The 27,915-nt window shown below is 39.0% G+C and overlaps 1 protein-coding gene across 3 annotated transcripts in view; it reads right to left on the bottom strand.

The window, feature by feature from the left end:
* The window catches only part of SPIDR (scaffold protein involved in DNA repair), a 198,927-nt gene that overhangs the window by 64,627 nt on the left and 106,385 nt on the right, over nucleotides 1-27,915 (bottom strand). For all 3 annotated transcript variants that reach the window (XM_042869748.1, XM_042869749.1, XM_042869750.1), the window contains exons 9-10: nucleotides 4,940-5,144; nucleotides 2,848-3,098 (exon numbers count right to left, since the gene is read on the bottom strand). In XM_042869748.1, the coding sequence (XP_042725682.1) occupies nucleotides 2,848-3,098; nucleotides 4,940-5,144 (456 nt within the window). The remainder of the gene's footprint in view (nucleotides 1-2,847; nucleotides 3,099-4,939; nucleotides 5,145-27,915) is intronic.

Genomic DNA, 27,915 nt, shown 5'->3' with positions numbered 1-27,915 from the left:
AGGAGGGAAAGGCAAATGATTCAGTAATAACGCAGGGAATGTGAGAACAATTTAAGTATGACAGAAAATGGAGAACTTTTCAGGCGCTGGGTTTCTGAGCATCCTAAGAAAATGCTGAGACAATTCAGCTAAACACACAGTCTTACTGAAGTAGTAAGTAAAGTCAGACTTAAAGGCTTAACCATTTGCCTACCAGTGAAAGGCTATAGTCTATGTATTTATCTTCACAAACAACAGAAGATACATACCTATAGGCATTTTCCCACTTGAGCTTTAAACAATTCAATAAATCAATTTGAACACTAAAAACATACATTTCTCCCACAATTTGTCAGACTCTTTCTAGAAAGTGGATGCTTTGAACAAAATGCATCACTTCCCCTGTTTGACATTTCATTTCATGTCTCTGATTCTCTGTGTTTCTCATACTCCCTGAGGCAACAGCATCTAGATTATACTGCATGCTACAACAGAATAAATACAACAGCCTACAACAATACAAATCAAGTAAATACTCACCTACCTTGATATCTAATTAGAAACTTATTTTTACAAAACAGTGAATTATCTTACAAATGTTGGTTTTATGGCAGTTTTACTTTAGAAAAAGAAGTTAACAAAGAAAAAAAGGCTTTCTTTACAAAAGCATGGGCCATTACTTGGTTCAAAGGACTGTCAGAGGGTGTTGAACCTTTTTTACTCACTATCAGGTGACAGACAGACTTTTTTGATAGAGGAGAAATGTCTCGTGCGGATGCTTATCAGCCATGAAAATAGCAGCTGATAGATAAAGCAGTATGAGGTGTTTTCTGTTCTTCAATCTTTAAAAGTCTTAATTCTCCTTCTTTCAAAGACAAAAGGGGTTGATTTTTTCTCTTCAGACCACATGGATGCAAAAGGCAGTTCTAATTGCTGCAAATGACAGCCACCAAGGTCTTTTTTGAACAAAAAACATCGACAGAATTTGAGGAATTTCCAATAGGCCAGTTCAACAACTGCACATGAGAATACCCAGCTACAACATATTCTCTTTTTTTTTTTTTTTTAATTTCTATTTCAAGTTTGGCATAAGAAGTGCAATCTGAGATTTGTGTTGTTTCACCCCATTCCTGTGAAGAGTGCAGACTTAGGCAGGCTAACTATCAAGAATTGTATGATCGAGTGTTAGGCACACTTTTGGTCAGAAGTTGAAAAGTAATAATGGAGAGCTATCATTTGTCCTCTGCTGGAATCAGTGGCGTTAAAAACCAACTTGAATAACAGACTGTCAAGTGCCCTGACTTTTGATCAAATGTTTTAGAAGAAAACCTACACAGAGGAATATTGTTCTCAAAATCAAAGACTGATGTGGGATTGATAAACACCCTTGCCTATCTTTTTTTTTTTTAATGCATAAAATAGCAAAAATTAAATTATAGAGCAATGACTTTACACAACAAGGTGTGCCAGCTATGTTTTTAAAATAATGCAAGTTAAACCCATGCAACTTTTATAAAACATGAGAGGCAAGGCTGTTGACAATTACTTTTCTGAGAGTGATTACTGAATATGCTTCTTAGGAAAGAGCAATCTTCCTAAATTCCTCCTGGAAAAATATTATTGAACATTGAGTGCCATACGTTGGTCCACATCCAGTGATTTACAAGGTAGTCAGAATTAGGAGAATTCCAGTACTCCAAAAACTCAAGAAGGACCTGTGAACATGGTACAACCATCAGCAGTGTGGCTTAGAGGAACTGAAATTCTTCCAACCTTTGAAGAATTTCTTCAAAGCCTATTGCAAACTACATTTGCAGTTCTCAGAAGGATCTTTCAAACTAATTGCAGGAAGAAAGATCTCCTAATAGAGATCTACAGTCTCCTTGAAAGACTGTACTTACAAGCTTAATAAAAGCCCTGCCACTGTAACTTACTTTAAGTTAAAATAAAGCTTATAAAATGTTAACCCATCTAGAACAAAAAGTTAGCACAAACCCTGGAGGAAGGAAAAACAACAACAGACACAGTAATCTTAGATCCAGAGTTGCTGAGAAAGACTTGAAAATCTATCTTTGGTCTCAAACCATGAGGATTCTAAAAGGTCGAAAGGGAAAACTTCCCTGTCTATCTTTTGTACTGACAAAAACAAGGTCTCATTTCTGATTCCCTACACTAAAGGCAGACCAGTGTCAGGATGCAAAGATTAAAATAGAAGCAGCTGAGAACACTAATCTAAATCTGTATGCTCTACAGTTTTGCATACAAGATTCCTGATTGGTGTTAATGTTTTGACACCAGATCACTTTTTACTATGGAGCAGATGAACTGCCATGACTTCTGGACTTCCAGAAGTCAACGGGAGTGGCTTCACAGTGGCAGTTTGCATGTGTTTGCCTGCGTTTCTCATGCGAGGTCTGATCAAAATACCATTTTAGAAAAGCCTTTTGCTTCTCCATCTCTCCCTATATTTCTCCTGTCTTCCAAGAGACGACTCTATGAGCATAATTCACAGTAGAACATACTGGAGACTGGAATAGGTAAATGAGACATGTTTGATAGAACACTTAATCTGTAAAACAAAAGAAACAGTATAGAATGCCCATGATCATCAGTGGTTCCCCTTCATGCATTTTCAGTCTTCCTGTTAGTTGCTGATGCAAATACAGACAGATCCCTCCCTCCCGTGGACAGCATTACTTCTATTTCACACTGTATCTATTAAAAGACTACTGAAAATCCTGCACCTTGTTGAATGTACTTATTTCGTGGAACCTGAAGGCTAAGAATGACAATTCCAAACTCCCTCCTCTTTGGTTTCTCATACACAACAGGCACGTTAGGTTAACTCCCACACATCTTATTACTTACCTAACATTTAGTGGATCTGAATTTATGATGGGTGTAGCACAGACAGGCTTGTTTCCTTGAATCTGGCTTCTGAAACCTTCTCTTGCAGGCAAATAGTACACCCTTTGGATAACGACTCGTACCTGCACTTCTCTCCATCCCACTGCTCCTTGGCTTTCCACCATTTCAAGCAGAGAATCATTAACAGCACCCAGTGCTAAGGGATGCTTTTTAGGATCACAGGTGTTATGGATTTGTGGAGCACAAGCCACCTGATGAAGGAAAATCCATTAACAGAAATATTTATTGGGACGGTGAAACTATGGAGTGCTAAAAAGCACAACATAAAAAAATCTCTGCAAGAAATACAAGGTCAGTTTCAAAATACTTACTGCATACAAACTGACTTGCATACTATCGACCAATGTTTATTGAGGATTTTTAATAAACAGCTAAAGAGACTACAGCACATAGCACTCCCCTGTATTGATTGCTGCTCTGGAATGAGCTAAGTCAATCCATGAGAAATTAGGGCGACAGTAGGAGGAAAAGAGAACTGATACTAGTATTTATGATTCTTCCTCTTGAATAGTTTCATTTTTACTTTTCCAGTGTTCTGTTTCTCCCTTTTCTAAAAGAGAGGTAAAATCTGTCTTGAATGCTACAGATTTTCACACTTATGTGAAAATGAACAAGTGTCTAGAAACTTTAATGTAAAATGTTTCAAGTAAAATGTTTCAATTTAAAAATTAGATGATTAATGGTAAGTATAAAAACTTAATCTGAAAGTACAAACCTTAGTCCACCCTTTAGCTATTTCCCAAATGTATTTTAGAAGTACAATCCTCTAAACTTCCCAAATATATATCATGTACAAAATTATGTTTTATTTTCCCTCAGTTTAAATGAGAAGTTGCATTAGTTTTCATTCTAAAATAAATCTTTTAGTAAAAAAACTGATTGCAAGTATGAACTAACACTCTATGTACAAGCTCCTTACCAGCAGAAGCCAAAATCTTATTTTCAAATAAGAATAAATTCTTATTTAATTTCAAATAAACTTTTTCTTTATAGCTGGATGCAATGTAAAGTTTTACAAACCTAACCATAAGTATTATCTACCACTTGAGAAGCAGAAATACAATGTTAATAAGGAAATGATGGGGTGATGATATGCTTGTCTGCAAAGCAGTTACAATGAAACATGTCTAATGAGTTTTAAGTGAGATGGTTTTGCTAGGAAGTATCAGGGAAAGAATTAAATTGCTCTGTTTTTCACATACTATAGAAGCAGCTCTCTATCAGATGGACCTGCAGCAAGAAATTAAATTAGGGTTTGACTTAGGCAACTGCTTCATTCTTACACTCATAGATGGAATTATATACATATATATGTATATATATGTAAGACAAATAAAACAATGACACTCAGTGTTGTTCTTGAGATTCTTGGGACCAAAATTCTCAAATGCTAACAATGATTTTTGGGTGGACAATACAAAAACTTCAAACAAATCTTTAAGAAAGTGTTGGTGCAAACTATCAGATAGCCAAATCACTTAAAATACTTCAGCTTGTACAACAGCTGGAGAGTCAGCAGTTATTTTGATATAAACAAAGTTATAACAGGAAAGAAAACAAATTGTAAAGATGCTGGAAAGGAGGCTGGTGTTCCCAACTGATGCATTAAATAAAGAACAGGACAGACTAGGAAATGAGTTCAATAGGAGTGGAAAAAGGGAATATTTATTAAAAATAATATCTCAGCTGATACTATCTTAGCAGTTATCAGGAAATTGATTTTACTTCAAATAAAATTTGGCTACTCAGCTATATAGAATAAAATAAAAATGTATGAAAAAACAAACTACAATTACTATTTAACACAGTAGTGAGATTTCAGCAAAATAACCTCTCAGCAGTTCAGCCGTTAGATGGGCCAGAAGCCTCTGCTAAGAAAATATTATTACAATAAACATCACATATTATTCAGCCTTAGTTAAATGAAAGCGGAAACTGAACAGGTCAGTAATTTTTGTTTTTGTTATGATTTCCAAATATCTGCTTGCCAACTTCTTACAAAATGCTGAAGAACCCAATGAATGAGCCTTACCTGATTATTTGAAGATTCCTGGGGTTGCTTGTCAAGGTCATCTAGTTTGAATGTCTGTGCCAAAGATACAATATTCTTTCTAATAAGCATCTTTGTAGGACCTCGTGTCTTGCTTGTTTCTAAGTGTTCGCTGAGTAATACCTTCTGACTGAAATATGTATTCATGATAACAGGAATATCTGCATTCTTGAGAAGTAGCTTTTGCCTGGAAAAAAATAACATAATTGCCATCAAATCTAGTACAAGGTAAACTACAGATAAACACTATTTTCAGTTATGTTGTCTATTTCTCTCCCCTTTATTCTACAATTACCACTAAAAAACACAAAGGTGTATTATCCGACATTGCAAATAAGCTCATAGATACATTCAGCTCGGATCAGCCCCGTGAGCTCAGGCACAGCCCTGTGCACCTGGGGACAGCATTCACCTGGTAGCAGTTTGGGCTGACAGGCCCCATGAACCTCATCCAGCTTCACTTAAACACTACTTGGTATCTCAGAATTGTCTTAGTACTATGAAGAGTACCAAGGACCCCTCCGTAAAGTTCCTGCAGTATAAGCTTGAAAAGGAAGATAATTCATTCAGTTCAGTATGAATACAGAGTGCTGGAGCTGCTGAACCCAGCCTGGCTTTTCAGAGAGACAGACATCCCTCTGCTCAGTACTTCCCATGAAGAAGAGTCCATTCTCACCAAGGCCACTGCAGAGCTGTTCCTGATTCTCGTCATTTTTTCTCAATGAAAATCATATGTTTTTCCTAGGATACACTGCATGTGATTTTGCCTCTTTATTTACTTCCTGTATGTTTGTTGCTGTCATTAACTTGGTCTCCAAGACACAGTTTTGGTTTCTAGTGCCAATCTAGGTTACCAAATAGTTTCATATGCAGCAATTTCTTGCCTCACAAACTAAGGTAACAGGTGCAGAATCTCTAAATACAGCAGTAATTTAATGCCTAAGCAGGTCTCAATGTTGATACTGTTCCACATGATAGTACCAGAATCAAATATGTAGAAATACACATTTTATCCTCACAGGATACAAATTTACTGAAGTCACCTTTACAAAAACAGTCATCTTATTTTCTCAAGACCATCAAAGGAGAAACAAAATTCATTTGGTAAGTCTATTGCAGGCTATGTTTTTCTATTAGGTACAAAGAAATCAAGTCAACAGAATAGGAAAAGTAGCAGCAGAGTAATAAATATAATCACCAATTTTATTTATAATTTGGACAATAATGAAACAAGATGATAATTTCTGCCCTTTAGAAAAAAAAAAAATATATTAAAGAAGGCTTGCAACTTAATAAGTATAAATCATATACAGAAATTACAAAAAAGATGTATTGTTTCTATTTATTAACACTCACAGAAGTTATGATTTGAAATAGAAAATTCATGAAAAGATATGGAATAAAACTGAGTACTGAATCCCACTGCAATGCCTTGCTACCACTTGGGAACTCTTAAGTAGGCAGCAGTTCATCCTTAATGGCCATCCAGTCCTTTGACTCCAAGGGAATTTATCGACATGGGTCCCAGCTCAGAAAAGTATGACAGTAGCTCACAAGGCTGCCAAATTCACATTGGCTGATAATTACAAGATTAAAACAGGAATTAGCTCAGTCAGCAAACCAAGACATCTCTGGATCTTATGAGCTTTCTGTGCCTCAGCTGCCATTACTCCTTTCTGAAGAATAAAAACCTATATAAAGTTGGTTACAGATCTCTGATCAGTTTTGGCTGCCTTTCTACGCAGATGTGGAATAAAAGTTTTAGCACCCGCTTTCTTGAGATGTCTGCGCTCAGACCCAAAGTAAACAGGAAATCTCACCAAACACGAGTCTGCTACGTCACTAATGCCAAAAGAATGTTTGTTTGATCTAAATAATCACATTCTCTAAAAAAAAAATACTGACGTTAGCAGCAAATCATTCATAGGAACTCTGAGGTTTACGGTGTTACTTTTATCTTCCTGTTACAGATATATGATGAGGTTATACATAGGCACACATATATATTTTTAAAGGCAGGTATGTTTTTACTGGTACTCAAATTACGTGTAACCATGGTTTTGCTATTTCTATGCCTCAATTACTTTTACAACTACTAAGAGATTTCTGTGTTCCATTTTCATCATACCTTCACATGGATAATACCATTAACTAATGACCAGTCAGCATTTCCACAAAGAATAAAAAAGAAATACATTTTCAGGACAGGCTCTCCATTTCTTTCTTGTATTATTAGTTCACTAAAACTGGCCCTTTAATGGAGCTTTTCTTACAGACTTATTACTTTCTTACAGAGTATTTATCCACTGACTTACTTGACTATTAGCTAGGTCAGGAGTGTGATCACAGCCATCTACTTAAATCTTCCCTATCTGTCAATAAGCAGATTTCTCCCAAGAGGAAAGGAAAAGGATCAGTAATAAACAGAAATGATAATCAATTGAAATGAAAGAAATAAAAGTTAAGCTCACAATTCTGTATCCAGGTAGATGGCCAAATGGAAGTGTTTTCTATGTGTATATATATATCCTTCCCAAAGAATGGCAGCTACAGGTGCATCATTTTTAATGTGCCTAAGCGAAATGAACACATTTCAGTTTTGGGAACAAAATAATAACATATTTCTAAGATAACCTGCTTTACAGAAACTGTGATAAGATGCAAGAAACCATGAACATATGAAGAAGATAAAGATGCTTTAAAAATCATTACAACAAACACCAATTTAAATACTGTGAAATGAACAGAAGTTTCTCTCCTTCATGTTTTTCACTGTGGAGATAAATTTCGTAAGAAATATTATAAGATAGAAAATAAATGAGACAAGCATTCCATGACAAACATGCTTAAGGTTGCGTGGAATGCCAGATGGAGTATTCCCCCACTAGATAAGACAGCTTGGTATCAGAGATACTGATCTCAGGATTTCCTTGACCATAGAATGACTGAGCCCCTAGCCCCTGTGATAGGTATTGCCACCTTCTGCCACTGGATATGAGAAAAAAAATCACTTCCACAAACTGTGACTGTGGTCCTGAGCTTCATGTGTTGCCCCTGCTTGGGACCCCATAACCGATCCCCTCAACCTTCTGCATCTGTCCCATGTAGATTCTGTACAGTCAGACACAGGCCAGCTTTTACTCTGAGGGACTTAAGCATATAATGAGGAAAACATCTTGGTCTTCTGTTGTATTTAAACAGGGAAAAAAAAACACAAAAATAAACAGATTTGAAGATGGCTTGAAGAGTTTCCTAGATGATTTTGCAGAACCCTCCTCACAGAGAAAGTGTTAAATGAGCATTTAAAGCCTTCTGTATCCTCAGCTTTCTTCTATCTGCTTCCCTGTAGATGTTTATTTTCAAAGAATGAAAAAGCCATATCTCAATATTCAAATTAAGCAGAAACAATGGAAAGAAAATGAACTTTACTACATGCTTAAAAAACCTTTTTTGGCACTCTCTGATTTTCTTCTGGCTCAGCAAAGTATATTTAAAGGTTGGATTAGACGTCCACTTCCTTAATAACTGCCTTTAGAGGAAAGGTTATTTGCAATGACCTGAAGTGGAGACTGTGAACTTTTTATGCTAGAGGACATTTTTTTCCCGGTATGCAGACAATCAACAATTGCTGTAACTGGTCACATGCTAAAACAACATGAGGCAATGATGGGGTTTTTTTTTTGGTTTTTTTTTTTTTTCCTCTCTCGCAGCAGCTTCTCTCTCTAAGGATGGAGCTTGCTTTTTCTCTTCACCCCCCTCCTATGATGAAACACAGGAGCAGATACGCTTGCCTACTGCTCTGCTAATCACAGTCTATCACAATTTCAGGTACGAAACACTGCAGCAATTTATGCAAGGCGCAGTATGAAGCTTCATCTCGAGGCAGGGTCCTGATCCCGCTCAAGCGGTCAGAAGGCTTGTAGTGTGGTTTGCTGTGAGCAGCCCACTGTGCTTGCTTTCCATCCACGCTCTCAGGCAGCAAGAAGTTCTGAATCTATGGCAGCAGTTAACTAACAAACCACAAACTTCCGCTCAGTTGTGCTGACATCAAACAGCGATGATGGTTCATGAACTTAAGATGACTTTGGATCACTTTAAATTTGAGAATTTCTTCTTTGCTCCTTCTGGGTATTTTATTGGGCTTCCTCCACTCCCTCCCCCTTTTCTTCCACAAAGTACAAAATGCTTGAAGCTTTTATTTTTTTTTTTTTTTTTTTTTTTTTTTAAGAATATAGTATATTAGCTGAAAACTCTTAACATTTCAGCAACCTACAACATGCACTGTAATTATAAAACACACTCATTTCTAGATTCAAAACACTGATTTAGTAAGTAAATAAGATTTAACCTCAAGAAGAACAGTAGTCACATGTGAAGGCTAAAAGCAAGTCAGAACCTCACCCTGGTACCCAGAGAGCAGGAAGGCCCTTCCCCTGTAATGCATACCATACAAGGCCCATCCCTGACTTTCTAGAGATCATTTATTTTGTCCAATATGGAAGAAGCTGCTCATGTTGCCTCTCACCAGGAGTTGAGTGCCATACGCAGTGTTTAATCTGCAAAATATTGTAACATGTCCAAGAAGTGTGATTCTGAGAAATACCTGAGCACTTCAATTACTTTTTTAAAAGTCCCAAGTCCAAACTAATCTCTGCGCACCTACCACCCAAGGACAATAACTATCTTCCCAATGGTCAGTTCAAATCAAAATACCATTTGGAACAAATTAACCTTATGTCAGGCCTAGAGCTCTCCCAGATACAGAATTAGCTACTTAGCAAAAACAGTAAAAAACAGTGTGACCAACATCCACAAACAACTACTCACTCAGCAGTGAGTAATATCACCACTCACATGTGAGCCTCCATCAGTCTCATTTACCATCAGTTGAACAATCTGTACAAATACCATGTTCACAACTTCACACTTCCATAAGCCGACTTTCCTTCCCCCAATATCAAAGGGGGGAAACAAAAGTTGGTGTGTCCTTCTTTGAAATTATCTCATTCAAAGCAACAGTAATTGTGGGACACAGTTCTTAAGACTGACTACATGCTTTTCTCCACGAAGAAAGAGTGTTAAGCATCTAGACCAATGTCCAGAGTCACATACATCAAATATATAATTCTCTGCCTTGTCAGGTTTTCAAGGAAATGCAGCTTCAGCACTTCAGAACAGCAGATAAGAAGGAAAAGCTAATCAATCTATGCCTAAATTGCTTACTCTTAGAATATGATGCATTTGTGAATAGCTAGACATTTGTTCAATATCTTTATTAGAAATGCATCTTATTAGAGGCTCCATTCCATGAATGCAACACAAAGATTACATAGCAAATCAATGCATATATTTCATTATAACCCAATTTACAACCATTTGTCACTCAACTTAAAGTGAAATACAAGTAGTGAGGAAAAAGAAAATCCATTGCACTGCAAGTTCCTCCTTCAAAATAACACTGTATTTCACAGCCAAATTATTTGTAAACCTAAGAAATAACCCTGATAAGAAATAACAGTACAACGTTTTTATCACTATATCATTTTACTAATTTTAAATTAATTACATATAAACTAACCACTGGCTTGCCATAGTACTTCCTTTTGAAATGTGACACCTTGCAATGTGAAAAAGTTGGATGGAAAGTTTCGTATTTAAGAGAGCTCTGCTCTCTAAAGCTTGTGGCTCGCATTGCGCTCCTCCCTCAGTCAGAGCTCTCACCTCTGCAGGGAAGTGAGTGGGTGCCTCCTGAGGAGGACGTGCAGGTCTTCTGATGCAGGAAAGCATAGCTGAATAGCAAAGCAAATCCCATCCAGCTCTAGGAAATTACCACAATGACACACTTCAGCAAGACTGGAAAATAGGGATTTTTCTTAAAGCTTTCCAGCTACTTTCGCTATGAGGAAAGCACCTGAAATTTCTAGAATTCTAGACAATTTATTGAAACAAAACTTAACTTTCGGCACCTACAACCATAACAAAATTCCACTCACAGGTTGCACAAAAATCATCTCCTGAGCTACAGGGGATACTACTTTTGAGAGAATTTGCTAAAAAATATACTTAAATTGTGTGTAAATCAGTTGCAAAACTGTCATAGGAGTCTGAAGTTCTACCGGGTAAAACACAAAACAAAATGAAGCTGAGCACAATAAAACGTTAAACTTGAAAACTGATACAAAACAAGCAAAAAACCCAAGACTCCCACACACACGGAGGGTGTTACAAGTAACTAAGGAGATACAAATATCATGGTTATCTTTTCATAATCAAGATGTTATGAAAGAATTCTAGCTCGTATGTTTACTCCATATATCAACTTGTATCTGACTAGCCATGAGCTCATTACTCAGAAGACTTCTTCTATCTGCTCCCAGTGCTAAACTGCACGTAGAGTTTGAGGTAAACGAGGATGAAAGCTGAAGTCACCAGAAAGTTCAGGGATACATTGTAGGGATTCCGAAAGGAAAAACTCACCACCCAACCAAACAATAAGGAAGAACAACTGAAGCAAGCAAACTGCAAAGTAATGTCATATTAAAATTTGTGGGGAGCGTTAAGTTAAAGACAGCAAAAAAGGCCATAGCAGTGTCAGATCAGAGACTCATCTACCTCAAACCCACTTCCAGCAGCAAACTGCAGATACTTGAGGAAGACTACAAAATCAGAAGTAAGCCAGTAGTGAAAGTTCTCTAGAACACTCTTTTGCATTCTAGAGAATTCTAAAACCTTTCAGCTTACGAACTTAATGAAGGGGAAGCAGTGTCAACACAGTTAAAGAATCCTCAGTACATTTTTCTTCCAGGAACTTATGTGCCTGCTTTTTGACTGCACGGACATTTCCAGCATCCACAACGGCTGCATCCACACAGCTCAACAGTCACTGTACATGCACGTGAGCAACCACTTCCTTTAAGCTGTTTTGAATCTGTCACCTAGTGGTTACACTGCTACTCCCCTACTTCTTGTTTTGTAGGAGTAACTACCCTTCTTGATACATTTCCTAATAGACATCCTCATCATATCTTTTCCCAGCAGCTGCTTTTTTCAGTGTGAAGATCCATAGCTGTTTTACTCATTTCTCATAGGGAAGCTATTCCATGCCTCTACTTGTCCATCTTCTCAGATATGTTTCTACTTGTTTAAGTTGAGGGACTGACACTGCAACCTAGAAATGCACCACGAATTTCTAGTGACATAAGAATCTCCCTGGCTTCATTTCTAAGTCTTAGAGTTCTATACACTTTTTCTGATCGCTAGATGAAAACTAAGCTGGAAGATTAATGAAAGTATTAAGGGAAATGAGCTCAAGTGGTAGAATGCTCACTTAGCAAGAGAGAGGTAATGGGATCAATACCCACATTCTCCACTCTTTCTCTGGGCAACCTTATCCAGAGCCTGATTTAGTTGGATGGCAAACCTGCCTGTCGCAGGAGGGTTAAAACTAGATAGTCTCTGAGGTTCCTTTCAACCCCAGCCACTCCAGGATTCCATTAGAACCCTAAAAACTCAATCCTGAATAGTAACAATCCAGAGTCCATCATTTCATGTGAAATTTGAATTCACTTACAATTTCCTCATAAGACATCAAACCCTTTGTCCAGCCCCAGCTCTAGAGCACCCTACAGGAGAATGAATATGCTCCCCATGTCCAGAGGACTGCAAGGACCACAGCTTGCAAATGAAGAGGAAGGAAATCTGCATTCTCTTATAAAGAACTCATCCAATTCTTCATTCTTGACAGTGTGACACAATGGAGATCTGAGGAAACAACTCTGCTGCCTTCACACAGCACCACACCATGAGGTGCCAGAAGAGATCTGTGAGATCCATCCAGGCAGCTGTTGGGTCAAGCTGGAAGAATTGTTAGAGGAACTTTAACAAATTAATCTTTAGTTTTTTTAAAATATGTTTACCATATTTAAATACCATACTTAGTGGCTATTAAGAAAACCAGCCTTTTCTTCTGCAAAAGCTTGGAAATTGTTATTTGCAAGGACATGCTTACATACATTCTCACCAAAGTCCTCAAGTGCACACAGTAATGAGAACAAGTACTCATACCTGAGCAAACTCCAGCATTCAGAAGAGAGCACGGTAGATGCATGCATTTGATTTTGTGTTTAATTATTAAACCTAACATTAAAACAAAACACAACAAAGCAAAACACATCAGATTTGTTCTTGTACATTCCTCATTTGCCTGCTCTTCTCTGGGCACTTCCTATAGTTTCTTGGTGAGGCCACGCAACAAAACCACACTGCATTCTGATCTAGAGGTCGTTTCTTATATGGATAAAGCCAGTGCTGTGAGTACCTCAGTACAGAGTACATGAAAACAAGATTCTGGATTGTTTTGTAATATAAATAAGAACACAAAGGGTAGCAAGTACTTGTTCAGTGCTGCAGGGCACAAAAGCAAAGCAAGACTCCCCTTGAGCTAGTCAAACTCTGCTTAGACAAAGTACAAAGGGCAGCAGCCTGAAGATGTTAACGGCCCACGCTGAGCAAAAGGAGGTGGCTGGATTCCTAGCACAGAGACCTGTCGCCCAGTACTCTAGGGGATCCTTGCAAAAGTCTTAAAGCATGCTTACCTTTACCTTGATGCCCTTCAGCTTCACTGAGCTGCCCCTGGGCAGAAAAACCATTTTTTTCCATTGTGTTCACTGTTGCCATTGATGCGTGTGTAAAAAAGGTAAGGGCAGTGTGGATAAGCCCTGTGTCACAAAAATTGTTGCAAGCAAAGAGTTGTTGGAACTGGAATCCTGTCTACAGGAATCCACTCTACACACACAGCTAAAAACACAGCAACGCTTGTGGCCAAAGCAGGATCTTTAAAGAAACATCTCTGTGCAGACACCCCGAGTAAAACACAGCAAGGGAAGAAAACTGGCTCAGTCAGCTGCAGTAACACTGTTGTTCTGTGTTCTATAAACAAAAACTTTTCAGGGTGTAAAACAGCCCTCAGAAGTCCACGCACTTTAAAGATCTTGGTCATGAATTACTTTCAGAGCTTCATTTTGCTTCTATGTAATAGTATATCTTCTCCATTTAAAGCACAATAGATGGAATGCACTGCATAGCTCTCCCACAGCTAAAACAAGGAAAAACCCTCTAAGAAATTGAATGTAAATTTCAATATCCTCATTACCCTTGCCCTTACTTCCCTCTCTCTCCCTGCCCCGCTCTTTTTTTTTTTTTTTTTTGCAAGATCACTGCACTACTTTGAAGACAACTGTACAAAACCACCAACGACATTTAACTTTAATATTGAAATCTTACACTGGTGGTCTTCAGGCCATTGCTTAACTTTTTTTTGTTTCATTTCACTGAATACTTGCAATGACAAAATGACAATTAGCTACCAGACCATGGCTAGAAGAATTTTTGTACTGTATCACAGTATTTTCACACAACAGAAACTCTTTCTTGGATTGGTATAAGAGGGCTGATGATCTGGCACAGCAAACCCACCAAAGCAAAAACATGCATAAAAATCTGGATTGCTTCTTTTGTGATTGCATTAGGCTTTAGAAGCTAAACAGCTTCAGCATGTTCTAAGGTCATTTTCTTGTTTTAAAGAAGGGAAACGTTCTCTTCTTACATCAGATAGAAGAAAAATTATGGAGGTATAATGCAGAGATAAAAGTCCTTGGTATTTAAAACAAAAAAACATATGCAACTATGCTTCTCTGTTTCTTTGCAACACTTCAACATCCATCAACATCCACCTACCACATCAGCCAAGCCTACCTACCACAATTATCCGTGCTGCTCAGCCATATGAACTTATCAACCTGAAACTAATTCTAAGCCAAGTCGAAAGGGGGGAAGACAATACCAGATAAATAATTTCAGAAACAAAAAATGAAGAACAACTTTTTCAGAAGAATGAGATCTATATTTTCCTACAGGATCTAACAAAAAAGACTGGCAACCCAATTCATTCATTGAAGAGCTACCATCAGCACAATACGAAGTCCACAAACCCAACACAAATCCACTCACTAAAACCGCCAGCCATTAGCACAGCAACTTTAAAACTGGACAGTGATTTGGTAGCAATGAGGTTCCTGTGGAAAGAACTAGTTGTCAGATAACCCACCGCAGCCAAAGGGCTCTACAGGAGCAATGGTGCTCCCAAGGTAGTGATGGGGTCTGGGTATCTCTTTCTGTTGCCCCAAGCCCTCCTCTCATAAAAAGAACAAAAGCAACGCCTTTGAAGGTGGGGAAAAACACTCGTGAAAACATACAAATTTTAGAGCAAACCAGTGGAACAGACAGATAAGAAGCTATACTGCCATGAAAACGTTAGCCCCAAGAAAGAAAAAGAAACAAACAAAAAAGCAAAAGTTTAAAGGTAAAATAAAATTTCAAGCACAACAGTGAAATTGGCCAGTACAGGGGGTTATTTATACAATACAGTACAAAACAACTTCACCCCTACACACACGTTTCCCATGCAAACAACTGTAAATTAATCCAGGACTTAAAGATACCCCTTATTATTTCACACATAATGGCAACCCTATTTTCTCAGACCTATTGTCTGCAGATAAAGTTTTAGAAGCAGGGATTTTGCAGCTGGGTTTGAACACCTGAGAAATATGAACCTAAGAAGGATTGCTGACCAACTTATTTTAAATGGATCATTATGTTTTTTGATTCATTTCTATACTCCTCTTTATAATTGTATCTTCACTAAGATAACAGCAAGCACAATACCACTATAGAATGTGCCACACAGAACCAAGCTAGAAGTTGCTTTTGAGTGTGGAGTCACATGCTATCACCAGAAAATCATCAGAAAAAAATCCTTGACAAAATGATCCAGACCACAACTAAGTTAAATGTGTTTCTTCCTTACTATCTGACAAGAACTGAAGTGCTAATGGTGAGAAATCACCTCCTAACTCCAACAGAAATGTGCTTGTGCCAGTTGAGATGAAGCCAAAACTCTTTTGGAGTGCCCCCTTCTTGCTGAGTCAAGTCAAGCCAAGAACAATCTCTCTTGACACCCTTCCCAAGGAGTGTCCTGCTCTCCTAGCACTCTGCTCACCCCTCCTGTCCTAATATTCCTGCTGCTGGCACTGGGCAGGGGAGAAGAGAGCTTCACACCCACGGCAATTAAAGCTAGACCCAAAGCAAAATGAGTCTCTTGCTCAGCTACATCTTTAAACCAGACCTGGGAAAAAAAAAAAAAAAAAAAGTACATAAATGAAAAAATACCAGTATATTTTTTCTTAAAGTTGCACAAGCAAATATATTTATGATATTGTATTTTAAGCACATATATATACACTAGTTTTGAAACTCTCACTACCAATGCAAGTTGGGGGATGAAAGGACAGAGTACAGCCCTGCTGAAAACAACCTAGAGGTAATGGTGGATGACAAGCTGGACATGAGCCAGCAGTGTGCCCTTCCAACTCAGAAAACTGTATCCTGGGCTGCATTAAAAGAAGCATGGCCAGCAGGGCAAGGGAGGTGATCCTGCCCCTCTACTCTGTGCTGGTGAGACCTCATCTGGAGTGCTGCGTCCAGATGTGGAGTTTTTAGTATAGGAGAGACATAGACCTGTTGGAATACATCTAGAAGAGAATCACAAAAATGATGAAAAGGATGGAACACCTCCCTGCAAGGACAAGCTGAGAGAGCTGGGGCTGTTCAGCTTGCAGAATTGAAGGCTTTGAGGGGATCTGCTAGTGGCCCTTCAGTATTTAAAGGCAGGCTGTAAGAGGGAAGGGGACAGACTGTTCAGCAGGATCTGTAGTGGCAGGCAAAGGGAAATGGTTTCAAACTAAGAGGGGTGATTTAGATTGGGTATAAGGAAGAAGTATTTTACAGTGAAGGTGGTGAGGCGCTGACACGGTTGCCCAAAGAGATGGTGGAACCCCATTCCTGACCTTTCAAGGTCAGGCTGGACAGGCTCTGAGCAACCTGATGTAGCTGTAGGCGTCCCTATTTACTGCAGAGGAGTTGGACTAGCTGGCCCTTCCAACGTTAAGGATTCTATGATTCTAAAGCAAAGTTATCTGTGTTCTGTATTTTTCTATTTAGCAGTTATTAAAAAAATAAATAAAAAGGAAATGCATGTCTGAAATCAGTGAGCAATTACCTAATACTGTTTGAAGAGGGGTTTTAGGGCTGTATGTAAATGTATACAGCTGAAAAAATGTACAAGGCACAATTCCTGGGTTAAAGAACAGCAAAAATAATTTTGTAGCATCAGAGGGAACACCCAAGGGACTCAGCAAGAAGAAAGAGGATACTCTGTGTACATCATGTGTATGTTTGGTGGCCCTGCTAGGCAGGGGGGTTGGAACTACATGATCCTTGGGGTCCCTTCCAACCCGGGTGATTCTGTGACTCTGTGCCCGTTGCAAGCGTGCATATTTGCCTGCAGAAGTGCACATGTGTGTGCATTCTCCTCCCTGCCCTTGTCTTCTCCTACATGACTGGTGTGGGTGAGCAATTGCTGCATCCCCTCCAGGGAACAGCTCTGGAAAGATCTGATCCAACTGACTGTGCACAACATTCTTTTAAAAAAATATTATCTGTTTGCTTGCTTGAAGCGTCACAAAGATAATATTCACGTCTGTGACCCTGACTGTCTCTGGTCAAGAGGCAGAGATTGTGCAGACCGCATTGCTTTCCAGCACCCCTGGGACACCCGCCAGAGTACAGCTGTGCTGTACAGGAGGGGAGGCCAAAGCCCCCAGCACGGGGCAGCGCTGCTAGCAGTGCTGTGTTTCGCTGCTGGGGAAGTATGGGCACACTGGGGAGGCCTGTCTTCCACAGCCTAGCATCTGGGGTGCTGAGTGCACAGCAATAACACCAGTGTCCTAAATGCTGGGAGAGAACGTGAGATTATTTTCTTTCTAAAAAAGAACCTTACGCCCTGATCATTTATCTTGCCATTTCTTTCTCATTATTGCCCTCTAAATACCTACACCACTACCCCCTTTAAGTATCTGTCAAAATATTTGTATCTGTTTTTGACATTGTGGTTGCACATGCATGTGGGCTGAAAACCTTTTAAGGAGTCTTACTTAAACATAGCTTCACAATTCTGATATTATTTGGGCTCTACAGAGCCAAGCAGTGTTAGAAAATCCCCTTTAAAGGCTTGATCTGACTATGGACACAATCATTTTAAAGTGAATCTAGCCTTGTATTCTTCCCATAAAATCTTGCCCTACTACCATTAAAAAAAAAAAAAAAAAAAAAAAAAGCAGCAAACCACACATTTTGCCAAGTGCAGAAATACAACCTCTGGCCTTGGAAGTCCTTGAACCAAAGTTTGCTGAAGGCTGGCAGGTTAATCCGGGAAGAATCAGCCTGTGTTTGCCCAGTTCTTTTATTCTCTCTCTGACATGCACTCCTGGAGATAGGACACCAAGATAGGCAGAGCTACTAGCTGATCTGATAGGGCTGCTCTGTTCAGCAGACCCACCACGCGTGTCTCCATGCCAATAAAGGCACAGCCTAACAGAACAGTCAGCCATGACAAGCAGTTAAGTGCTATGTACATGTTTTAAATGTCTCAAGCTCATCCTGTCACGACAGTGTTCAGCACAGTACCCCATGCTACCACACACCTCAACCACAAGCTGTAATGAACAAATGTCTGCACGGCTGCGTGTAATAGAGAATGAATTCATTGTTTTATAAGTTTGTCACAGAGGAACTGAAAGGCTTGAGATGCAAGCAGGCTTCACTTTATTCTGAAGTTGTTCTGGAGCTCTGTTTTTGCTTAAGTGCACTCCGTAAAGGTTGAAAAAAAAGTTCTGAAAAAACTCAAGAGCCTAATAAAAACAAGAATTTTATCTGAGTAGAGAGCACGTACCAAAATATGTACACCCACAACAGCTATTTGTAAATGTAAATCCTCCAAACCCAAAGCCTTCTGCTCCTTTCAGAACAGAAGACAAGCGGCCTTCACAGGGCGTTCTGCCTGTGATCATTGAGCATGGTGCCCCTCCCAGGAGGGTATAATGCCTTTCCACTACTGCAACAGACGGTGGTGTAGAGTCAGATGTGCAGAGAACGTGAAGGTGAGAAGGTTAAAGAAAGAAAGAAAAAAAATCCATGTAAACACAGACTCTTACAGAATGCTATCTTCCTTTTTTGCCTTGATCCTTCCCCCTCCCCATCCCTGAAAGATACTTGTCAGCTGTTTTGCTGCGCCTCAGTATTCCAACAATGAGCAAACCTCATCCCATGGTGCTGGATCTCAAAGGCAGACTATGAATAAGTGTCAGCTGAGCAGGCGCAGCCACAAAACCAGAGTCAGTGGCTGGGAACTCAGTGCCACCCGAGATCCCGCCCAGCACTGGGATCTTCAAACATGAAGATATCCCTTCTGAGACAGGGAGGAAAAAATAGCACTTCCAGCAAGGAGAGAGCACACGGTGGTCCTAGAGTGACATGAAGGCTTTCTGCACTGAGACCTGTCGGAAGTGCTGAGTTCCCTCACCAAATGATGCTCGCCATCCTGCTCTATCCTGAAGCACTGCAAAGGAAACGTGTGCAAGAGGAATGCAAGTTGGGCAGGTCTGCAGGACAAAGACTACAGAGATGCTCAGCCACATCCCCTCACATTCAATATAAAAAACATCCCAGAGGCCAGTGAATTCTTCAAACGATTTTGGAAATAATAATTACCATTCAGATCAGTAAAATCAACAGTAAATAAATTTCCTTGCTCTGCTGCTTAACATCACCTATTCATTCTGGAAATCAGTTCAGCTGATTTTACTTTTGATACTCCTTACTGTCAAGAATTAGGTTGCTACAGGCACACAGTTCTATCTGCTGGCCTACACTGATTTCATGCCATGGAAAACGCTTCTATGCTTTTCATAGAAACTGCAGGGAGAAATTGCATGTAGAAAAAAAAGTACCTGCAGATGCCCTCCTCCCCAACAGCAAACAAAGCAGGAGACTGCTAATGTTTCTCTGAAAGCACTTGCCCAAAGTGATAAACCTGACAGAAAAAAAGGAAGTAATTTTGCTTACTCTCTGCCTTCAGGTGGCTAATTAGAACACCTCCTACAAAAGAGGAGGATATGAGCTTCTCCTGAGAACTTCATGTTTAGGCTAAGCATCTTTGATAAAGGCAGCAAACGTGTGCAGGCTCAATTTCTTGTTTTGATTTTGAATTTAATTTGCAGCAAAACCAAACTTCAGATAGAAGGCAAATTTTGACAAATTGCAACTGCTGTGAGCTCTGCTAAGAGCAGGATGAAACATGAATGTAATTCTCCAAGAGAACAAATTGTAATAATTGCATACAAGCAAAACAAAAAACAAAAAAAAAAAAAACATAAAAAGCTTATGTTACAGGTTTATTTTCAGGCTGGGTCTAATGGGAATCCTAAACTTCACCTTCAGACTATGAAGTGATCTGCAGCATAAGGTGACAGGAACTGTTGTTATTTCTGAACTATAATTACCCCTTTCTCTGCTTATAGCTGTACCACCTTAAATCTGGGCACATCTACGAACAGAAATAGATCATAGAAACAAACCAATAGTCTTTCCCAACACCCAAGTAATTAGAGCCGGGAATGAAAACAGCTACTTAAAAATAGTAATTTCACTGTATATCTACGACACAGCACAGCGTGTATATTAAGCATATGGTGAGAACATTTTGCTGTTCAATTCAGCCACAGTATATATGTATATTTTAAATATACTGCATTACATAGAGTGGCACAGTCTACAGGGAAATGCAAATTATTACATTAGACTCTACGATATCAGTAAATAGCCAAAGGCGTTCCAAGCCTAAAACATTCACCAGATACTTAGGAGGACTGGGATTTATCTAGTTAGCTTCATGAACTGGTCACTTAAACTCTTCATAGTTAAAGAGCAGAAACAAACAACTTCAAAGCAAGGTTCGACTGATTCCTTAAGAGGAGATGAGTTGCACAGCAGAAATGCCCATTTCTTCCTCCCTGCTTCCTCCAGAAGCCCACTTGTGCACCTATTGCCATGGTGGTCAGGCAGGCACTGCACGGGATAGAAGCAATCTGTAAACCAGCAGTGCCTCCGCTAATGCAGGAAACACGATTTGTGCAGCTTCTCACAGCATCAGCTGCTCTCAGCACTGCACTCGCCATCATCTCATCACGTGATACTTGGCAAGGTTGTTAAGAATCATAATGAAACTGTATTACAAACTGCTCTCCCTGCCTCCTGCAATCCAATGTTCCTATTGCCTGTGAAGCAGACCTGCCTCCTTGATGCTGGGAAGAGGTAGTTCTTCCCATCCACATACTGCCCAGGATGGACAGAAACAGCTAAGAACAGACATCTCCACTCCTATTTCTGCATTCTTTCGGTTTCCAACCATGAACATCAACAGTTCACTGCTCCTACAGACAGACAGAAGATCATTTTCTGTAAACATCCTTATAACCGAGTCAGTGCAAAGCCATTAGCAAAACTGCCTCAAATCATTAACTGGCATTCAGCTCATAGATTTTGCACATTCACACACCTGCTGATGTGGGATGGTTATCTACAGCAGGAGAGCAGGGATGTGTCTGCAGCTCATGCAGCAGCAAGCCATGATCCTCAAGGCAAAAAGATTTGCTGCTGCAGCAGTCTCTCTCCCTTCCTGCCTTTAATGTCTCCTCTGTTCCAGGATATGCTTGATCCTACTGAGACATAAAGCAGTAAAGCAACAGAAGTTCATATTCTTTCCTCTTTTCTCCCCTCTCCCTCAGATAAGTTTTCTATAGGTTTGGTGATATGGGTCACTTTAGTGGTAGATCAGAAAAGCACCCATGCCTTGCAAGTCAGTACAATGCTGCAAGCTTTTGCAGTGGCTAAGCTTTACTCTAAACAATCAATTTATAGTTCAATACTTCACATGAAGTCATATACCCAAAAATTATGCAAGAAAAGGGTAAAATTTGTACAGCATGAGCAATCCATCTATCTGCCTTTTTTTCACCACCAGTTCACACGAGAGTAGTAACACCAGACATGCAACTTGCAGAATGCTATTTGAAAAACGATTATTAGTTTCATGCAGACACCATCTCCTATCGTGCTTCTTGCTCTGGTTTACCATCTTGTTTTTTTTCCTCTTTGTGTTTTTTTTTCCTCTTGATGTAATTATTTCTTTGAGAGTACAGAACAGAGTGAATGGGGATAAACCAAAGAAATAAACAGGAGCCAAAATCCCTCGCTGTCTACAACACAAACGTCACTAGCAACCACAAAGGATATTAAAATCAACAGATAAAGGTCAGATAAAGCACGAGATAACGTACTGCGTACATTAATATCTCAAATATGCTATTACAAGGTTAATCAGTTATACTGTCAAGATTTAAATTTGAGTTATTTGTTGCCTAAGGAAAAAAAAACAAAATTGTTTATTTGTACTTCATAAACAAAATGTAAATCAACCATGGAATTACAGCTTTTCATAACAAAGTGAATATAACACAATAAAAACCAAAGTCTTAGATGTACAGCTATCCCTAGGGATTTTTTATACCAGTAAGGCTATACTTTACATAAGCAAGGTTGCTTTGCCTTACTTTAGTCCCAAGTTCGATCACTGCTCTGCCTTTTTTAAAACCACGGGAAGTCAAATAGAAAGGCTGCATCAAAGTTTAGCTGCTCCAACGCAAAAAAGAAACCCACATACACTGATAAGCCCTGCACTGGCTGAAGAACAAACAGAAGAGTATTTGGGTTTGTTGGTTTTATGTTTTTCCCTCATTTAGTCACCTAACATATAGCCTTTACTTGTCTGCTTTCAGGGATGCTACTGAATACCACTAATTGGAAATTTCTTACTTTATTTTTTCTTTTGAAAAAATTAGAATTTTAGGATTTGCATCATGGCTGTTTCAGCAACTTCCTTTCATTTTTGATCCCACTATATTTCTATAACCAGAACTTTAAGCCTTCCACAAAACCCTGGTTTCACACAGGGGTTTATGGTCAAGACTCCAGCTTCTTGCTGACATTCATCATGAAGGTTTCTGGCTCCTGAAATGAAGGAGAAATCATTCCTGTTCATACCATTACAATAAAAACAAAATATAGAAGAATTTGGAAATATTTGTTCAGACAACTTAATCTATCTGCAGCTTTTATAGAAAAAAATATAAAGAAAGACATACGTGCACCAAGAGAAGCACAGTTCTTTTGCCATAGCCTACTTGTAGTTCCCAGAAGCATTGGATGTTGAACCCTTTCAGTTCAGAGATAAGTCACAAAGATGGTTTCAAGTCAAAGTCTTAAGCTAGACATATAAAAAGGAAAATTAGTATCAATACAGTATAAGTCATTATCTAGTGATTAAGGGTTCAGTAGAGTTTAAAGACCATTTTAATTCCACATTTATTAAATCATTACCTCTGTTCTGTATTATCCACATAGCAGAAGTCTTAATTGCCCCACACTCTCAACTCCTTCCTCCCCACAAAAATGAAACAAACAAATCAAAAAGGCCTACATTCACCCAAAGTCTGCCTTTAACAAAAGTCTACCGAAACTCTAGAGTACAAATTGCCAAATGCTAACCATAAAGCTTCACACTGCACTAGTGATAACATTTATTAAGCTTTCATGACCCCGTTAGGATCAGCATGTGATGGCACACACAGACATGGAAACAGAAATAGCAGTCCCTTCCTTCCCAGCCTTCAAGAGAGACACCTCAGTCAGTTTGCAGCTTTGTTGTTTGTTTGTATATGTACGTGGCTTTATTGGCTTCTTTTGCACAAAGAAAGTGCAAAAGGAAACTGAGGTAAAGCTATACTGAAAAAGATTTTCATACTGAGGACTGAAAACGCTTATTAGTTTCATGCTTTCATAAAAGGTGAGGCAGTAATGTTCAGGCACTTCCAAACTGCCATGATCTTGTATGGCAGCCATTCACTTTGCACCAATGTTTTAACGAGGTAATGGATTATTTAACTCCATGAGCAAGAGGCTGTTTTAAGCTAGACCTGCACACCCCAAGGGGAAATCACGTTCAGTGTAGATTCGAGTTAAAAAGGAGAACATCAGTGACTTCTCTGAACATTCACTAAACAGATCTGTCAAATCAACCAAACATTTTTCTAAGTACATAGCATCAGTCCTCAGAATATCGAGCTACTGCCATATAGACTGGAAATTCAGAATGCTTAGCTTCATGACTAAGAGTGCAGATGTCTCCTTATTTATAATTTTTTTTCCAGGAAAAAACTGTTCTGCATCAGTATCTAAACACGTAGGTGTTGAGCATGTTGTAGTAACCGGCTGAAAACAATATCCATCTCTTAAAACAGTACACTGCTCCTCAAGATCACAGAATATTGCACAAAAATTAAAAAGTTCACATAACGGTTTTTATAAATCTGTGTCTTGTAATTTCTGTCTTAAGTTATTTCTCCCCTCACCTCATGAAATCAGAACCATAGGATGGTAACTTGGCTAAAGCTACATAGTAAAGGCTTCACGGTACAAGATGTTCATTACAGCAAGAGGTGCTTCTACCCTCATGCTGTGGTCTGCCCCATCTCTCATTTACCAACACATCTATGAGTTGTGCTGTAAAACTAGATCAAGAACTCACCCAACATGAACAAACAAAATGAAAACCTCCTGCCTGCAAACGATACAAATCTAACAGTTGGACAAGAGCCCCTTTCTCGTCCAGGCCACAGCAGAGACCCACAGTTGCATATGCAGAAGCGTGAACAGGAACAAGCAGAACAGTCGGAGGAACAAGGAATAGCTGAGGTCAGTTACACCAGGGGCTTTACCCCTGGCTGTTGCAGCTGCTGGTACCATCCTCTATCCCACACTCTTGATTCCCTCAAAAAAGCACGCCAATTACACTAAAAGCCCAGCACGCAGGGGAGAGGAGCACCTCAACGCTTTGGCTGACTGTAACTTCACGCTTCACAGTTGAGGTAGACTGCAAGGAACTGCCCAGGTGTGTGACAGCTGTTTCCAAAATCGCTCTTTTAATGTGAACTAGTTCTTGTTAAAACTGAGGCATCAAACAGTCTGAATCCCAGGTTAGCAAAACTGAAAGAAATAAGGTAGGAGAAACAAAAACTTCAATCTAAATACTTCTCTCCAAGTTCTGCTTAACCTCATTACAGTTTAGGTCATTTACAATGCAGCCAGAGCTGATTTTAGTCTTCTCAAAGCAAGAATTTACACTTTCTCCCCTCTAATTTAAAGCTAGCTATAAGGAGGATCTTTATTTCTCTTAGGGCTGCCCTCTGAACCTTTCAGAGACTGCTTTCAAGCACCTTGCGGCAGACAGCAAAGCCATGCACATTTATTCTGTGCTGAAATGCAAGGGATCAGTGTGAACCTCTTAGCAGATCATGCTCAGGGTCTTTAAAAAAAAAAAAAAAGGACAACAGAAACCTTTGGCACAGAATTGACGTCACTTCTGATAGCAGTGCTTTGATACAAGTCTAGCAGAGACATGTGGGCACGGCCTTGCTGTTTGCTCTAATAATCGCAGCCCCCTTGCAGGTAGCTGAGTGAGAATTAGCCCACTGCAGATTAGTAAGGTGTAATAAAAGTAAACTCTCAATCACAATATGGAGCACCGAAAGCAAAGGCGGGGATGGAAAGAAGAGAAATAACACACTTCAAACCACAAGAGAATAAAGTAGGTGAAGCACACTGCTGCCAATGAGCTACAAAAGTGCAAGGGGACGGTGCTGCCCAAAGAAATGTTTTGTGGCAGAAGAAAGAGTTTACAAGGAACACGCAAACTGAGATGCTAGTTTTCAAATAGTAAAATATCCTACAATTGACACTGACAGTACTTGTACAAGAATGATTCTGCTTGTTGCTGAGATCATAACACTTACATATGGTGGTGCATTCAGATGAAACCCCAAAACTGCATCCATGCACACAAGTCATTAGCTGAGTGTTATACAGAATTCCATTTATTCCCTTGGGTTGTTTTTAAGAAAAGTTTCTTTTGTTTGGGTGTATTTACTTCATTTTTTTTAAACAAAATAAAGAAAACCAACAAATGCAAGGAGGTCAACAGTGCTTACAAGGCAGGAAGTTGCTCATTTACTTCTTTTTTTTTTTTTTCTTCTAAGCTTCCACAACATTTACCCCAAATTACCACCAGTACATCTGTGCTAAGTTAAGTAGAAGCACGGCTACTAGGGCTTTTAAACATGAATTTTCTGCAATAAAACACTGTCCTTACTATACTCTTTATTACTGCTGAAGTAAGCAAGCTGAGCTACAAGTGATGGTAAATTCTATGTTTTCCAAGTGGAGACAAAACCTCATAGCAACTCTCTTCCTTACAAGAAGTCAGAAATTGTTAGAAATCAGTGGGACTGGGAAGATAAGTTATCTGGATAACAAGTAGATCAAAGTAGCCAAAGTTCTTCATATCAACTCAGACTTGAGCTTTGTGAGGGATGCTCATCATTGGGGCAGCAAATTGCCTTCATTTGACTTTCAAAAAAAGTGTCAGGGATTATCTGCTGAGAAAACTCCCTTTTTATTTAACATAAGGAATTAAGAAGTAATTACATTATATTTACACATTTATAAACTACAGGTTGCCTTTTGTTCAGAATATTGGATCCTTTAATCCTTCCTTAATCTAATCAAACAGGTAGGCAAAATAAAGCACAAAAGGTTGTGGCAGCCCATCCAAGAAGCTGCAAGGAAAATCACCTTGGTTGCTCCTCAGCCTAAGGATGGAGAGCAGGCAAAGAGATCAGCTTCAGTGGAAGGAGAGGAAAGAAGGGAGCAAGACAAGCACTATTGGCTTATACAGAGTTGAACCAATGAAACTTACATTGCCATCATTAAGTCAATATACAGTGATCACATATTTTCCCTAGAATTACACAACATACAGAGACAGTCGTATATCCTCCTGAGTTTATGCTCAAAGGTTTAAACAGATCTACTTACGATCACAGTTGCTTCAAGCTTCAGCATCAAGCAATGAGAGGCTTAAAAGGATACGTACACATCTGGACTTACAAATAAAACTAAACTTACTTCTGTATTTGTTTTAAAGGTCTGAGAGCACGTAGTTATCACTGGAATTGATCTAGGACATTTGGTATTGAGGCAAATGTTCAATAAATGCCAAAAAAATTCTGAATTATTTGTCAGGGATAAAAAAAAAATGTCAGCCAGGAGCATCAGAAATGGGCAGAACCTCACTTCTCCCTAGGTAAGCACCCTTGACTCTGCTTGTGTTGCCACACAGTGGCCCTGTATCATAGCTTGCTCAACTGGCTGAGGATTTCTGAGGTTTTTTCCCCCCTTTCTTTGAACTTGGTCGACTACAAGGGTTTAAATCTATTTCTATGGTTAACTGCCCTTCAGTCACCAGCTCACTTCAAAACCAAGATGTGAAGAAGGGGAGCTTCTTTAGCAGTAATAGTGAAAAATCCAGCATGAGAGAGAAAACATCGCTAGGCATTTGCTTGTTTGATAGCAGTCAGCAGGAACTTCAACTGTATAACAGATAAGTACTTGCTTATAAAAATTTCAATGACAAACTAACGTAAACATGGCATCAATGTTATAATCCTTGATCATGCAGAATTCCCAGGAATGTAGTGATGTTCTGCTTCAACAGCAATCATAAAACAAACAAATTCCAGAATTCTGTGTTTAGCCTGCAAAGACTTTTCTTCCCTGCTGTATTTTAACATTTTCTTATTACATTGTTCACACTAAGACCTGATCTTTGCAACAACATGCTTGTATTTCTAATCACACTCAGAAACAGTTTCCCAAACACAAGACAAAAGCTCAGCTTTCTGACAGTCAGAAACAGAATCTGGAATACAAACTAAGTCACTTATTTTTAAGTATGTGGCCACAAGGACAAACAAGAAATGATTAAATTTCTTTGTTCATCACTTATTTGTAAAAAAATATATATATATATATATTTTTTTTTTTTTTCC

The sequence above is a fragment of the Lagopus leucura genome, unplaced genomic scaffold (assembly GCF_019238085.1).
Source record: "Lagopus leucura isolate 7727_CA_CO unplaced genomic scaffold, USGS_WTPT01 Super-Scaffold_100002, whole genome shotgun sequence".
Classification (NCBI taxonomy): Eukaryota; Metazoa; Chordata; class Aves; order Galliformes; family Phasianidae; genus Lagopus; species Lagopus leucura.
Note: the sequence above shows the minus strand (reverse complement) of the source record. Positions and strands in the feature narration are given on the sequence as shown.